Source organism: Apteryx rowi, unplaced genomic scaffold, assembly GCF_003343035.1.
Source record: "Apteryx rowi isolate R43461 unplaced genomic scaffold, aptRow1 scaffold_8, whole genome shotgun sequence".
Taxonomy (NCBI): domain Eukaryota; kingdom Metazoa; phylum Chordata; class Aves; order Apterygiformes; family Apterygidae; genus Apteryx; species Apteryx rowi.
In genome coordinates this window covers 4,161,152-4,178,800 of record NW_020451093.1, presented here as the reverse complement: position 1 = coordinate 4,178,800, position 17,649 = coordinate 4,161,152, and the positions used below count along the sequence as shown (strand labels likewise).

Below are 17,649 nucleotides of genomic sequence, written 5' to 3'. Positions count from 1 at the left end.
TCATTAGTGGATGTCTAAATTTGTTTTAACATTCAACAAGTTTTCTTTTCTTCCCACCTCTTTTTGCCTTTAACACATACATTGAGGGATTCCTACTAACTTTCATAGTTTTCAAAACGTTCTTCTTACAGTGATACTCTGTACCCCTGCAATATCAAATGTTGATTTCTGTTATGATGTGCAAATGCAGCTGTATTTTTTGATTGGGATAAGAGGGATATAAGTTTTAAAATAGTTTTTAACTTTTTTCCCTAGATTTTTACAAGACTATATTGATAGGTTGGCATAGTAACATCTTTTCCAGTATCCAGGATTAATATATTTTTCGTATGATTTTATACTCTATAACATACTTTGGGTTTTGGATGTTTTTAGGCTGCAGGCTTTCTGAAAATCCTAAATCATTCATATAATTTTAATAAAACATTTGGAAATTGTTCTCATTTGACTTCATTTAGCCATTGAGGTAAGGAAGATGAGGAGTGATGTTTTCCTGTTTCACTACAGAAAAGAAGAAATTTCTTCTTTATGCAAGACATTCAGAAATAAGAGGGGTGGACATAGAGAACCCATACTTCAACTTCATCACAGCCTTCACCGTTCCTGACATTGATGATGTCACGGTCATAGATTTTGATGCTGTTGAGGAACGCTTATACTGGACTGATGTGAAAACACAGACCATCAAGCGTGCCTTTATTAATGGGACTGGCTTAGAAACCATTATCTCAAGAGGTAAATAGCGTAATATTAAATTAAAAATAATTCATTAGAGGTAAATGTTTGTGTATTTTTTGTATGCAACAGTATGAGAATTCAAGTTTTTGTTAAGAATACCTTTCACTGATATTGGATAATTTGTGTAAACAATAAATAACATAATTTTATTTAGGATTGTAGTTCATTTTATGGATGCATTAATAATTTTTATTTAAATACAGTTAAGATGTAACATGTTTTATAGAGAATTATAATACAGTGTAATGAACAATGGAAATACTGCTTTCTGGGGAAGATAGAATGTTTAAAGACAAAAAGCAGAAAAATAACTGCATCCTGAAATAGCTTTGCATTGAAAAATTTAATGTGGACATTCTACATCCTTTGGCTAGCTGTGCTGACTTACAGAGGAAATTAGCTCTATTGTCACCCTTTTTTTTTTCTTTCCAGTGAAAGTAGACCTTTCTGATGTAATCTTTAACTTGAATTTCAAATTCAGAAATACAAGAAAACAGTACCTTTGGAATGTTAGCTACATATTTGGCACCATCAGGGGATCAAACCATACAGTAGCTTTGTCATTTGTAATCAAACCATACAGTGGCTTTGAAATTTGTTACACATTTCCCTCTTGTCTTCTTGCAATGTGTGTAAGGTTCAAACTGAATGCCGTCAGACTCTTCAGGTCCAGTACTGGCCCGCATGGCACCGGTATTTTCACCATGTAGAACTGGAGTCTTTTGATTCTGTGTCTTTGAATCCTGGGTATCCTTCTACTGTCGTTGCTGCTTCAGTTACAATACTACAATTCAGGTTTTCCTGAGCTTTCTCATTATAAGTAGGTTGCTTACAGCAGTAAAGGGAAACCTGTATTGCAAATGGAAAATCACAACTGGCTGGTTTTTCTGCAGTTGCACCGTCATTGTTCCAACACTATTGCTCTGTACTTTGAATTCAGAGACTGAATAGATCTAAAGTCTGTACTTGATTGCTCCAACCCTATGCCAGTATCTCCAGTGCTAAAATGATACCGTTTGTTGCCTTTTCTAATGTTTTTTGCAATTTTCAATTCCTGTCCTGGCAGCACACGATCATCTATCTTGTAATATGTGCTGCCTGCTTCAAAATAGGAGAACAGTCTGACAGGAACTATCTGGAGGAGTACGGGCAAATTTGCAAGCTAAAGAAACTCCTAAATCCTCAACTGTTAAATTTGAGGGGGAAGAGGAGAAAATAACTCAGTTTTGTAAGATCAGACCTTTTTTTCAGTTTGATAACAAGCAAAAAAGACTGAAACTGTTTTCTCAGTTGAGTAGTTGGAGATCCCAGAAATGGAATTCAAGTTCTGTCCAAGGCTTCTTTTAGACCAAATTTGTTCTGTCTGAGCAAGTCTTGGGGAATCATTGGACCAGTGTGGCATATTCCTACTTGACTCTTTAGATTGATAAAAATAATTTCTTTTGCCTAGGTGTCTTTCTTTTTTCCTGCTATCTCCAGGACAATTTTATTAACAATCAGAAACAGTTTTCATTACTAGTGACAAGAACAAGGCTTACAGGGCCTCTTTGGGTTCTTCCTTAGATCATGATTTGAGGTGCTGAAAAGACAAAATATTTTTTTTTATTAATAGAATTAAACCACTGTTTTACTGAATAAAATATATAATGAAGAAATTACAGAAAGTTGTCAAGGAACTTAATGGATAAGGGTGTTCACTATGTATGAGAATATCTGTTTATCATTCATTATTTCATAATTCCAGCTAGCTTTTTATTGATGGTAGTTTCCATTGTGGAGTAAATTTTGTATCTGTCAAATGTAATTTATTATATATAAAATTTACAAAATTACAGTGTTCTGACACATCCAAATGTTACAGGGACTGCTCATTATGTGTAAATGATCACATTTGCTTACAGTTATATTTTCATACTTCTTATAAGAAAATAAGAAGCTTTATAAGCATATGCTAGTGGGATTCTCACTGGATGAAGTATTAAGTCAATGTCACAACCATGTCAAAGTCATGTTTTAATATTTTTAAGAGCATGAAATTATGAAATCCTTGTTTTCTAGTTCCTCCAATCTTAAAAAAAGCAGGGGTTCAGTTTAAAATGGGTCATGGCTGTATGTTCGGTGTCCTTTGTTCCATTCCCAAAAGCTGGCAAACTTCCTAAAGTCCAGTCACCATTCAACCTTAAATATATGCAGGCCAGTTCATAGCAACATCCATTTTAGTTCATCAACAAGAATAATTCAGTCAGTGAAAGTAACCAAAGTAAGTTGAAGAAGAAATACTGTACAAACTGTGAACCGTAATGAAATCGCCCCCAGCCTGTTTTCCAGGCTACAGAGATGTTGGCTAATATGAACCACTGCTGAGCCAAGGCAGGGCATGTTGGTATTCAGACCTTCAGCAGTGCATTACACCCAGCATTTAAGGCATGGAGTGCAGGCAAAACATACATTTCTGGTGAACGTGGGAATATTTAAACAGTGTGATTTTTTTTTTTACAGCATTCCTTGATCATTTTGAAGTGTGGAGGGAGTTGAATGCCTAGTAGAGTTTGTCATCTAGTGATGTGTCATCATGATCCATGCTACCAAAACAATCACACCTTATTCACATTTTGCCACCTCAGCTAGTTCTGACTACCATCCTAGTTCACAAGTTGCTTCCTCCTAAATGGCATGGTTTTTTTTTTTAAGTGCTGTATTCTCATTAGTCATTGTTCTCCCATAAAAGCTCCTGCATATTTAATAGAAATTATTTGTAATAGACTCTGGATAGAGCTGTCTGTGTCAGGCTACACAGGCCTTAAAATGCATGGTTTCAAAAATTCTTCCTTATACTTTTTACTGAATTTGAAGTTCATATCCAGTATCATACCTACAATAAGAATAGTAGTTCCCTCCAGTGGCTCTTGACTTACTGCACTTCATGCCTTAATCAATGAAGACAAGTAGATTTGTTTGCAGTCTCATGCCTTTAGTGAAGCTCTCAGGTCTTCAGATGTGTTTCAGGTCTAGGGTGTTTGTTCTTAGTATGACATCTTTCCTTTTCAAATCCCAAGGAGGGAGTAAGTTGGAGTCTTCAAAGCAGCATTAAGTATCAGTTCCAGAAATAAGTAGCTACAGTACTGAAGAAGCTTTATATCTACTTACGTGCTATAGGACTATCTGTTCTGGGGCCATCTCCAAACCCTTTTTCTTTTCTTTTCTCTCCCTATCCCCCCACCCCCCTGCCATGTATTGACCAATGACTTTAATGCAGATTTTCTGTACTGAGCCTTCCTGGTGCTACAGAAGTAAGTAGGCTTTCAAACTTCAGTATAGCTTTGTTTTAGAACTCCTCCATATGTTCTGTATCTCTCACGCTCAAAGAAGCATGAAACTTCCTCTTAAGTCAAGATTTATGTTTGTTTAAATATGATCTTTGAACTACCTAGTGGAACCTAACACATTCTTTATCATCATGTAAAGATAATTTAGTAGTGCGCTGAGAGATAAATGATTTCCTAAGTAGAAAAATGCTCTGAGAAAAATACAGAGGCTAAGTTTTATTATTATATTTGGACAGTAGGTTTTATACTGATCTTTTTTTGCAAGTATTTATAGATGATTTCCTGAATCTTTAGTGCCATTTCCATGTTAATTGTTGTTGCTGTAGCTGGTTCAAAAACAAAAACAATGATTTCTAATTGCACCTTGTTAGAATATTGCAGGAGTTTGTTAACAAACTGCAGAAGTTCTTCTTCTTTTTTTTTTTTTCTGAAAGTCCAAAAGTTTAGAAAGTAAATCAAAAGAACAACTGCTTTCACTTTTTGCAGATATTCAGAGTATCAGAGGTCTTGCAGTGGATTGGATATCACGTAATTTATACTGGATTAGCTCAGAATTTGATGAAACGCAAATTAATGTGGCACATTTAGACGGTTCCTTGAAAACGTCTATCATCCATGGAATTGATAAACCCCAGTGTCTTGCAGTTCACCCAGTAAGAGGGTAATATATTTGTAGTTTTAATAAGTTACCATAAAGCTGATCAGAAGATTTCTTTTTCATTCAGATTTTGAGCTTGCTCATTCTGTTTTCTTGCAAAATTATACTAAATGCATGCATTTGCACAGAAATTCTTAACTGACTATTGCTTCTATACCAAAGCTTACTGTTAATTAAATCATATAACCATTAGTTGTGTATTACGCCTACTTTTTAAATCTATGCACATTTTCACTACTGATGTATTAAAAATACTGTGTATGCAAGGCAACATTTACAATATGCTCTTTTTCTTCTTCAGTAAGCTTTATTGGACGGATGGAAACACAATTAATATGGCAAACATGGATGGCAGCAACAGCAAAATACTCTTTCAGAATCAAAAAGATCCTGTTGGTAAGTACTCTTTTTTTGTTTTTTATTTGATGGTACTTTAATATGGAAGTTGTCTTGAAATGCTACTTATGTATACCATGATGTTTCTCACATTCTGTAGAACAATGATATTAATGTGCATAGAGACATGAAAAACACTTGATGTATTTTTGTTTTATTGTTCTAAGATATTTTTGTCCCATTTCAATCACACTGAAATCTACTATAATGAGTCAAATGATACAAATATTATTTTTTAGGATTACAATAGATACATAGACTGAAGATGAAATGGTACCCAAATATCTGTCTCCATCTTTAGGTCACGGGTCAAAAATACAAAGAGCAGGTCTTTTAATAAACTGTTTTTTATACATAGTGTAAAATAATTTTTAATAAACTGTTTTTAATAAATATGTGGGCGGATTCTTCTACCAGAAACATAGCTTTCCTCATAAGAATGCCAGGTGCATGATGAAAAGATAATTTGACTCTTAACTTTCCATTTATAGCAAAGAGCAGAAATTGAAACATTCAACTGATATAAATATTTTTAATACTTTTAATATTTTATCATTAGCATAGTTCATAAATTATACCACCTTCTGAAAAATTATATCCCTTGCATGCGTGCTAGGGCTTTTCTTAGTCATTCAGGTCCCTGGTCCCTTTCTTTCTTTTTTTTTTTTTTTTTTGTGATGTAATTTTCTTTGGGTAGTTAAAGCGATCACTCCGGTTGTTTTGCCTTTTTAATGCTCCGCCAATAAAGTGTTTAAATTTTAAAGCATTAATTGTTTTTTTGTAACTGAATGTAAGTGAGCCAAAGCAAAAATAAATGATGTAACTAAATAATTAATTTGAGGTTAGAGCAAACACAGTGTGCGTTTTAGTCCCTAAATTCAAAACAATTTTATAGAAAATACGCAGTAACTGTTTTCTTGTTCGTTTGGTTTTATATCTATCCACCTTAAGAGGCAGCAGTCTATGTATTTGGAGAAAAAAAAAGAGTACTAAAGCCACTAAATTTAAGGTGAGCACCAAGGAATTTAATAATAATTGGACGATATTAAGAAATAGTGCCCAACATGTGGCAGAAGGCTGAGCGCTCCTGCTCGCTCTAAGCGCGTCGGCTCTAAGCGTGTAGGCCGCACCTGCAAATCCGCATGGGTTTTGTGGCGTTGTTTTCCTTATGGACGTGTTTTACTGGTATCAGGCGGACTATTTATGCGGTTAAATGTCTGTTTAAGCCTTGTAGGGCTGAGAATTGTGACTGAAGTGGGGTTTTGTTTTTGTGGTTTGTTTGTTTTTCATTTTTTACTTCACCACAGAGCTGTGAGTGAAGCAAACTGTTGTGTAGTAATGGACTAATTTAAAATGATGAAGAACTGATGCGAGTTACTTGAAATAGTTTATATTCCACATTAAAGGTTCTCATTGCGTAATAATGAGACTAAGGAAAGTGTAGAGATTTAATTGTTTTTTCCCTTCTTCTTGCCAACCTGAAGGTGTCCTAAATCATAAAGTACGTCTGCATGTAGGTTTACATATGTCTGTGTATAAAGGGAAGGTAAAGCTTGCTTCTGTCTATCCATGAAACACTTTTGAAGTGGTAGATGTCTTTTGCTTAATTTTATTGTCAGTCACGATGGACATGAAAACAGCTTCTGTTGCATGTCTTTCATATACCAACCTTAAAATATAAAATATATTAAATATCAGTTTTAAATGTTTAAATTAGTCCTATCATTAGAATAAGAAATATACATGCTAAGAATAAGAAAACACTGCTGAAGAGCCAGAGGAGCATCCTGAAGAACTTAAATTTAATAATTCATTTCTAACTGACAAGTTAAACTGTCTTTCTGCATAAATGAAATTCCAGTTCATGTAATTTACTGATTTTGAATATCTGGGGAGCAAAATGAATGATCTAAGAAGTGAACTCCCAAAGAGGTTGTTGAAAAAGACAAATATGTGGCTTATTATATTTGGATGTCTTAAGAATTGATGCTTTTAGATTTTTTGAGACATAATTTCAGAATTTAAAGAATGGGAGAAAGTTTTCCAATCTGTGACTTGAAATACGCTGATGGAATTTTCTCAGTTTGAGTCTAAAAGAAGGAAATTCTTTCAATTTAATTAGAATATGTTTTAACATCAAGAGAATGTAGGTAGTAGATTTTTGTAACTGATAATCTTAGGAGGACAGATTTTAGGTCATTTTTATCTTGATTAATAGCTATGACTTGTTAGTCCTTTCTGCAGTTCTAGAAGGCTCAAATATTGACACCCATACACCAGTTGAAAAAAAGAACTGTTCACTGGGGTTTCATTAAATTACGTTCTTAGGGATTAGGGTTTTAGCGCTTAATTTGGCTTTTATACTTTGTGAGGCAGATCATTGATATTTTGAACTTCCAGCTTGTAATAAGTTAAGCAGTTGTTCATCTTAAAACTTGAAAAATACAAACCATGCATCCTTTGACTTTCTTTCAAAGCATTTAATGTTTTTGGTGGCGCTGTATCTTTGTAACCTCTTCTGGTGAGGTGGAAGAGCACGGAGCTGGACTGGAGAATATCAGTTTGAAAACTTTGGGGAGATGTGATTTTTCACATATCCACAAATACAGGATTAGATGTAATTTCTTTGGTTTTGATTTTAGGATTTTGAATAGCCTCTTGATTTTTCTTAAAAGATACTTTCAGAACAAAGCACAGGGAACAGTAGACCAGAGTATTTTAAATAGTATTTTTTTTGTCTTTTCTTTCCGTTACTCCTTGGATTTGGTTTACCATGTGGCAGATTCACTGGATTTATTTTTACTTTGAAAACAAAGATTCATAACTGACTAGCTTACATCAGTTGCTTGACTTTTAATCTGTATGTGCAATACTTGAAACAGAATTGTATCATAATCTTATCAAAATAACCAAACATTTATTTTGAGTGTACATTGCTGTCAAGTATTAACTTGAAACCTTTTAGTAGTTTTGGCTGAAAAAACATTTTTCTTTTAATTAGAAATCAGCATTCTAAACAATCCATTGTTAAACTAAACATTCTTGGGTAAGATTTATTGCTCAGTTTCAGAGGTAATGAGTGCTAGAAATACTTTACATATAATTGGATTTTAATTCGCCAGTTAAGGCTACTTTCATATTTTTCTAAGATTAGTTTAATCTCTAAGTCTATGTCAGTCTGTCTCCCAGTACTGAACTGCCCAATTTTGCCAGTTATTATAGTTATTTGCATTTTACTTGTGGTCTTTTGTCATTCACAGATGCAACCCCCAAAAGCATCATTAAGATGTTAAGAGAGCAGAATATCCATACAGTAATAGATCACAACCTAGTGAATGAAAATGGAAATTTTAGTTGCAATGATCTGAATATCTTGCCTAAAGGGTGTTTTTGTCAAGCTGCGTAGGTTACTGGAGAGTTACATGGAAGTTTAGCTTGGAGTTCTCCCAGATGCTTTCTGTGACATTGGCGTGATTAGGTTCATGAAATATATTGTTGGCTTTCTCACTTAATGATTACTATACAATTTAATTATTTTTCATTGGTGTTCCTTGGCTACTGAATATTCAGAATGATCTCAGATAAAAAGGTATAGCAGACTTCATAAACAGAAGGAAGGATTATGAAAATAGTTGGCCAGAACATTCCTGTTCTTTTTTAAAATACTACTTTATTGAACTTTTACTCTATTATACGTTAACTAGTGGGTTTTCTTCTGCAGACACACTTCTGTTTTGCTTTGTGAACATAGTAGACACAAGAAAGAAACTGGAAATTGCAGTGGTGTCTGCTTCTTAAATTGTTTCTTGGAAGAACAATTTTAATACACATTTGGAACAAAAACTACTTGAAAGACATGGATCATCTGGATATTTTAGTGTAGGTCAGTCCCTTTCTAGGATGTGAGTGTTCATTGTAGTTTCTGAGCAGAACAATGGTTCATACACCTTGTTTAGTTATGCTCTTTCTGCTTTGTCCATAGTGCCATAATGAAGGATCAGCATCCTATATTAAAATCACTGTTTAATAAGTATTTGAAATTTGAACTGTTTAGGTTAGAAAGTTGTTTAGGTTGGAAAAAGGTTATAATACTGGCCTACATTAAATTCTCAATAAGAAAAGATATTGAAGAAGTGGCAGAGTAAACTGGAGTGGAAGAGAAAGAAAATACAATGGAAAATACAACAGTAATTCCACAGAAGACAGAAGTGAGAACAGAACCCCAAGAGAAGATTTTGTCTCCTCAGGTACACACACATCTCAGCACCAGTGGGCTATCCCTCAAGAATCCTGCTCACTGAGAATTTCCTAAGCAGTGGGTATGTGGAAAAGGCCCATCTTCATCTGGAGCATAGAAAGCTAGAGCTTGCAGAAGCTAATAAAACAAAACGGGTAAACCTTTGTGGCTGAATGTAAGGTTTTGGTCAAGAAAACACATTTTCATTTTTATTGTTCACGTGACATCTAATCTCTATTGACTGAAATTCTGAATGCAGGATGCGTTTCCGACATGAGATGGAGCTGCAGGTAGCCTATTAGAGGCTTTCATCCTCAGGGTATCTCAAAGTCTTTCCTTTCAAAGGTAGATTCCATGTGTGATTCAGGAGGCCAGAAGTAGAAGAAGTTGCTGTAAGAGCTCTGTGAAAAGAGATGACACTACATCTGTTTTATAGACCATATCTGTTTGGAGAAATTTTTTATTCTTTTATTTCACTGATTTTTAATATTACAACTGTATTTTAACTAATGCATAAAATTGGGAAGATATCTACATCCTATTAATAATTTTTATCTTAATTATTTATTTTTATCTTAATTATAACCCTGACTTTATTTTAAATTTATAGTTTAGTTTTAGAAATCCCTTGACCCACCAAGACCTGATCTTCATTCTATTATTCTGCTGCTTCACGTCCTGTGGGACAGAGGAATTGCATATGCCTTTGGTTCAAAGGTTGCACCAGATCAGGTCTATGTACAGGAGGGACAGTGTGACAGAAAGTCACTGCTACGACACTTCTTTGAGTATATTGCAGAATGTTGATTTTCTTTACACCCTTTACTCAAAATAGGTCTATCAGCTCACCCAGGTAAATGCTAGCAGCTCTCATCTAGACGTCTCACCTGATGATTCTCAGCTCTTTGAAGCTCTCTGAGTGCCTGCAATGCTTTGTCTTCCATTGACGGGCCTGCCTTCCTTTCCTCTCAGCTTTCTGAAGAAAAAAACGAGCAGTATAAATATGAGACAGATATTTCTTGCACTCAAGTCAGTTCATGACCAGTGCTTTGCACTCGGTGTTCCAAAGGGCACAAAGTATTGCCGTGTGGTAGCTGCTTACAAAGTCAGTAGATATTTCTTTTCTTCAGTCTCCATGTTTAGGTTAAATTAGAGAACTGTGGCATAAGGCATAAGCCAGCCACCCACAGCAGAATGCATCATGAATGTCTGTGAAGCTTACTACTAGCAAATCACCTGCTTTTATCAGTAAAAACAGGAGAATTCCTGAAAAATCTATCTTAATAAATGCTCTCTGTCTACAATTAAAAATAATATGTTTTCACAAAGGTCAATAATTGGTGATATAACACAGCAGAAAAATATTCTGGGAGGAAAGCTGTGGTAGAGGTGGCATTGAGGAAACAGGAATGGTAGTTCTGTCAGTTGTTGGAGTGTAATTGGTATAGCCCTGTGTAAAAATGTAAGTAGAAAACCTGACAACATAACATTGTAACTGCTGTGTACGAAACACTCGTGGTAACCCCACGAATAGGTCTGTCTGTATGAAAGTGGTGAGCAGCTGACTGGTAGCAGCAAAGAGGCAGAGAATAGCAAATGCTGTCCATCTCATAGCAAGGAAACCATTCTAGTGCGCATTGTATTCGTAACTGCAGTAAGGTTCATCCGGGTTTCCAGGAAAGCTTCCCGTGTTTCCCATACATTCTGTGACTGCTGCTTGTTTCCAAGGCTGTGGCACAGCCCCTTCTCATTGATTAGTGCTTATTTTACAAGCATGAAAACAGTTAGGTGCAAAGAGATGTTGCAAGATCGCTCTCTCCTGAAGCAACTACTCAGTATCTTTATCCTCTCCTGAGTCTGTGTCTTTTTGGTTTTTTTGTTGCTTCCCTCTCCTGCCTCTGGGTGAACCAGTTGCAGAAAGGGGAAAAAATATCAGTTACTGGAAATGAACTGTAAAGCTGTTATTGGAAAGCTTAGAAAGTGGAAGCCTTTTGGTCTATTATGTCAAATGTGTGTAAAGAAGTAGTGGCATGATGCCAGCTATAAGTACTGTAGCACACAGCACTGCTTTTTCACATCAGGATTTTGAAAATGGATCTGGCTTTCTGTGGAGAAGCAGATTACAGGATGGAAGGAGAGTACTGTCAAATTGTTAGATGTTGACCTATGAAGTAAAATACAGTATTTTTTGGCAAGTTGCTGGATACCTAATATGAGTTCTGGGAAAAGTCTAGTACCATGGCAAATTATTATGGCATATCTTGTCATCATGCCCAGCATATTTCACAGTGGAAAATCTCCTGTTACAATTACTTGAACATTTTTAAAGGATTATAGAACTCTGAAATATTTTATCTCCTTGTTCTTCGCTGTTATTTCCAGAATAATATATGCTTTGTTTAAGCAGTAGGATATTCTGCAAATATTTTCATTTCTACATTTTTCTTGCTTCTAACTCTGAAGAATTGATTATGAAATCACTTTACTATGAAGTGAAATTAAAATTAATACTATAAGTTTATTGAGAACTAGTAGTAATTTTTTTGTATTTTAAGGGTTGTCAGCATTCTAAGCAGGGGACTGCATATGGGGAGAGCAGATTCTTTACAGTTTTTAAACACAAAAATTACTTGTTTTTTAAATCTTCATATATTCATCATTTTAGAATGAAGGTGGTGGATTCTGGTGGGCATTTGCTAGTAGTTAATGACCTCCGTTAGGTCCTCAGTTCATTCAAGTAATTGCTCACTGCCAGATAATACCCTTTCATCTGTCAGCCACTGATTGATTTCTGTAGATGGGAGAAGTATAAACAGGCAGAAATCTCTCAAAAAGCATGCTGTTTGCACTATAACTGGCCAAATTTATTTTGTTTTTGAATGGATAGGTAGATAGATAACAAATACTTCTATACTTCTTTTTGTCTTAAATACACTTTTGCTATGAAAACAGCTTAAAGTTGCTAAAAGTATATTATAATTAAAGCCGCAATTAAAGCTGTATACATTAATTGCAGGTTTATCAATCGATTATGTGGAGAACAAACTTTACTGGATCAGTTCAGGAAATGGAACCATAAATAGATGCAATTTGGATGGTGGTAATCTTGAAATAATAGAGTCAATGAAAGAAGACTTAACAAAAGCTACAGCTTTAACCATTATGGGTAAGTCCGGTGGTAACATCTTACTTTTCAAGTGCTTGGATGCTGATGAATTATGAATTATCAAAAGCTTGGAAAACTTACTGTGTTAATACGAACACATACAGTACATTCACTAGTGGCTCGTGTGTGTGTGAGTTCATTGAACATGCAGCTTACAATCTATATTACAAGTATGTGTTTCTAAATTGTACAGCCTTGCCTGTATATGCACAGCACAAGGTAACAGACTGATGGTTTATATTCAGTCTAGTTATTTGTAGAGCATGTTAGAAGGAGGTCTCTTTATTGCAGAGAATTATCCATAACTTGTTTCTTCTACTACTTGCTTCTTTCCAACATCTCAGTTCAGAATAGCTCCAGTTTGTTGACTTTTCATGAACCTTATGAATAGTTCTTTGGGTTAAGACAGCTGATAAAAATTGATTATTTGGATTTTCAGATGTCTGCTGATCTTTCTTTTATTAGATTGGTTGAAAAATATGTTGTTTTATTTGTTACACTCTGGAATTACATTTTCAAGTTATGAACACACATTTTATAGACATTTTTCCTTTGCACCTTAGAAATGTTCAGAAACATTCAAAATTGTCCAAAAAAAATCAAAAGAAAAAAGGTAATGAGAATAAAATTTTCTTTAAAACTCAGGGAGTCTCTAAGTTGCAGATTTGCTGAATATTATGAGAATATAGCTTCAGACTAACTTTGTTTCTTATTTGCATCTTCAGCTGTTAGCCCTTGCTGGAGCAAGGGTAGGATGCCTTAAGAAACTCTGGTTTGACTCTGAACTAGTGTTTTGTGCTCTTCCAGAGATAATTTTAAAGCTTTCCAAATTGCCTTCAAACGGTTTGCACACTTCTGCTCTGGTTCATTTCAAAATGATTTGTATTTAGCTTGGGTTTTCTTATAAAAGGACTTTTGATAACTAGATTTTTGTTCTTACAGGTGACCCATCAAATGCCAGTGTCCTTTTTAAAAATATTTTATTTGATTGATAAAATCTTGCTCATTTAATACCCATATAGTTGGTGTACTTGTGTAAGTCATGTTAAATGAACTTCAGATATATTCACGCAGAATAAATTAGTCATATTTTAAAGTAGCAATCTGCTGTAATAGGTATATTATGTAAATATTTGGCCAGTATTGAACTCTGTATGCTGTCAAAATCAGCTGGAGAGGAAACATATATCTAAGTTTTATGTCAGAAGGAGTCATGGATGTTAATATGGAAAAACTGTCTTTTCTTGATTTGATTGTGGCTAGAAACGGAAAGAACAGATGACCTTTACTTCAGGGAAACCTTTACTTCAGGGAGCGATTGGAGGTCTTTAATGTGAGATATTGTTAAGAATATTTGTTCATACTGTAACCAAGATGTCTTCTGTATCAACTCTTTAACTGAGATTCACAGAAACTGCAATAGTGATGAGCCATTTGGGATACTGAATTCCTTTTGACTTGTTGAGTTCCAAAATTCCTAGTTTTTTGGTTTCTGTTTTTGCTATGCTTTTTTGAGCTTGGTATATATGAGTTGAAAACTATATTCCATTTGGAGTACAACGCTGAATATATATAAAATTACTATTTTTTCTAAGCCCTTATGCATACTGATATTTCTTTTATTATTGCCATTCTATATTATGAAGATGTTGCTATAAATTCATGATTAAGTCACATTTGCTCTTCTACTCTTCCCATTTTTTCTCTAAATATACATTCATTGTGTGAAATGTCAGTGACTGCAAAATTACCCATTTTAGTTAATTTACTATTCAGAAACGGGTATGAATTCTTTGTTTAGTACCTCCCACTATTTGTTGTCTTGCATTTGGTCAGCACTGATTTTTTTTTTTTTTCTGCTACTCTATTACCGATTCATTTTATTTTGTTCAACACTTCTCAAGTTTCTTCTGGTCTTTTAGAAGCTTATCTAATACACAGCACTCTGGTCCCAGCAAATTTTTCACCACTACCATTGACACCATTTACAAATTTATAACAAATGTATCCACTCTTTTGGAAACCGGGGATGTCCCAAGTGAGAGAGTCTCTGATTTTCCTATATGGTATGGTTACGCTGCTTTCAAGATGAAGAAAATCCTTTCTACATTTCGGTTAATGTTTCACTGAGTTTAATATATCATACTCAGTGTCTGATTTTGGCGCTTTTCCTGGTGGTCAATGTCTGAGCATGATCAAATTATATAGATGTATTTGGCATTTTGTATCAAGTTATAAATCCTGGCTTCTAAGTTATTTACTGAACATGGTTCCTTCGCTCAACTCAACCTGGTTGGAAATTTACCTTTGTGTGACAAGTTTATTCATTTCAGAACTAATGAGCAGAGTCACTGTATTACAAGATTTGGATTACAGAGTGCTTTGCAGCAAAATCAGATGTGAAGGAGTAAACCTATTTCCATGTTGTATCAGATCCTCACGGAAATACAGCTTGCACAAAATCAGAAAATTCAGTTCATTTTGTTAGAAAATAGGAGTATCACGGCAAGTTTAGATGATCTAATGAAACTATAATTTGTTATGCATTGGTGGTATTTTTAAAAATAAAACTGGTGGTAGAAACTTCAGAGGAGATATTCCTTGATGCTAAATAGTAGTTTTTGTTGAGTCATTCTTCAGTATTACAAAATACAATAACTCCGTGTAGTGAATGATTCTACATATACGTGCTATTTCTTTTGAAATTCATATAAAAGTTTTTTCAGTCAGCAATAAACGAAGATCAGACATATGTAATAGCCTTTTTAATGGGAGTGCAGATATTAGAACAATGCCTTTTGAACACAGGCTGTCATATAAACACAGCTATCAAGCTGTATTATCAGGCAATCAAAATAGACAATAACAATTACAGTATTTCATTTTTGACGGGAATGTTGGTTCATATTGCCAAAATATATTCATGATACCATTTCCCTTGGTACTGCAGTTAACAGATTTACTGATTATTTGATTTTTGTATTGTCCTAAATGAAGCTTCAAAAATAACACCAGAATGGATTCCCTTAATAACTCAAATGGTGGCAGTTTTGACTTTGCTGAATTTAGTTGTGAAGTAAAAGGTGCTGCTTAGATCAAGGAATTTCAAATACATACACCTTAATTTTCCAAGCCATCAGTCGTCTAATTGCCATAACACCATTCATTACATTAGCATTAATATATGAAATATATCTAGGCAATTTGCCCAGTTCTAAGTACAGTACATAGTTGTCTTCCATAAATACTCAAACAGCCATTAATGAAAACTAATGGCCCATCAAGATTTGCATTCAGAGTAGTGCTTGAAATCTCCGAAGGACTGTCCACAATGCTAGTGTAGCAATTTTTGGCATTTGAAATTGCTGTTTCCCAATATGTTGCTGCTCTTAATGCTAATTACCCAGCAAAATGGATAAATACAACAATTTTAATGTATATTATAACACAGTTTCAGCAACAAGATTATAATTAGTGATTGAAAAACATTCTTGTTAGCATAATGAAGCAAATAAATCATTTAACTTTAGTTTGCTATTTAAAGGTCTCAAATAGTGTTGCTGTTTTTTCTTTCCTATTTTGTGAAGGCAAAATTATTTTTATGCTAAAGTCAAGTGGCTTTGTAAAATCATGAAGTATATTTTAAATATAAAACAGATTAATTTAACCGAATGTTAGAAATCACAGACAAATTAACTAGTGAAGCAATACGTGAATAAACCAGAAAGAATCTTTCCAAAATTCTGCTTCCAATTACTGTCAAATATAGCACCGTAACATTTTTTTTTTTTTGTATGAGATTGCTGTGGTGTATATTTCCTGTCTGGCTGTATCTCAACAATTAAAACCTTTATTCTTTAGCTTTTAGGCATAGCTGCCCAGCTACAACCGGTTCATGGTTTTTTGGCCAGTAGTCATATGAGGATTGACCCCAAGGTGCCAAGACTTCAGAATCTGATCTTTTTGTTAATATCTGAAATGTCAGGATTTGTTTGAGCTTCAGCATACTTAAATTCTCAGTCCATCTTTCTACTTGAACTCCCCCTAATGTATCCTTATCTCTTTCTAAAACTTTTAGTGCACTATGTAAAACCACTGTGGTAAAGAAAAATAAATACTAATTCAGTAAGTGTTCTGAAAATTGTATTGCTATTTAAACATTTGTCCAGGTATCACATTAACAAGAATGGAAGAGGAAAATAGAAAAATCATTACAAAGTGTATTTTGAGTATTTTGTTGTGATTTGTCTTTTTTAAAGGTATAGGTGTAGGAGACTATTCAGCTTCTATGTCCACAGGCCAGTACTCTAATGACAAGTAATGAGTTTATACTGTGCTGTATTACCTTCTATTTCTTGTGTCTGTTGCGAAGGGGGAGATCTTTGTGATCTGAGGACAAAAGTAACAACAGTGTCTGATAGGACTGATGGAAGTTGTCTAGATACTGTGTGTTGTATACAAGAGCAGCAACAGTCTCACTTAGTAAGTGAGTAAGCAAAGGAGGCTCATGACTGAACCTGCAGTGGCTGATGTGGAAATGGATTGGTTCTATACTAGTACTGAGAGGGAGAACGGAAATGGTATTTGTGGTGTGGGTAACTATTTGTAATTGAACTTGATTAACCACAGCTCATGCTTTCATCTTTTGGTAAAAGATATATTGCTAAAGATATATGCAGGTCATCAGACTGGTTTTTTGCTCTGCTGTTTTCAGAAGTATAATTTTGAATTTATAACATAAAAATGCAGAACTCTCTGAAAAGGTGGCCTTGCAGAGCGTCAGCCCATCACTTAGGTGGAATGTAAGGAATGAGCTTGGAAGGAGGTCATCTTACTGCTTAAGCCTTGTCAGGGGAGCAAGGACTCCGGAAGGGTGTTCAGGCATTCGAAAGAAAATGAGAAAAACAGGTACTGTGAAATTTATTCTTGACTGGGAAACTTCGGTGACAACTTGGGATTTTGAGGCCATCGCATCGTACATCTGTGGATGCTCTAGAGTCGGCGTGGACCGGTGCGGTCAGGGTTTGAGATCAGAAGATTGGCTATGGTTTCCATGTCTGTGGTTGCCCATTCCCTTGCTGGAATTTGAGTTTGATATTAAAGCTGCTTAACAGCAGAATGCTTTGGA

General features: G+C 34.7%; 1 protein-coding gene across 1 annotated transcript in view; it reads left to right on the top strand.

The window, feature by feature from the left end:
* The window catches only part of LRP1B (LDL receptor related protein 1B), a 572,531-nt gene that overhangs the window by 346,156 nt on the left and 208,726 nt on the right, over positions 1–17,649 (top strand). Inside the window, exons 29-32 of the mRNA XM_026088976.1 lie at positions 508–735; positions 4,551–4,725; positions 5,024–5,118; positions 12,372–12,521. Coding sequence (XP_025944761.1) covers positions 508–735; positions 4,551–4,725; positions 5,024–5,118; positions 12,372–12,521 — 648 coding nt within the window. The remainder of the gene's footprint in view (positions 1–507; positions 736–4,550; positions 4,726–5,023; positions 5,119–12,371; positions 12,522–17,649) is intronic.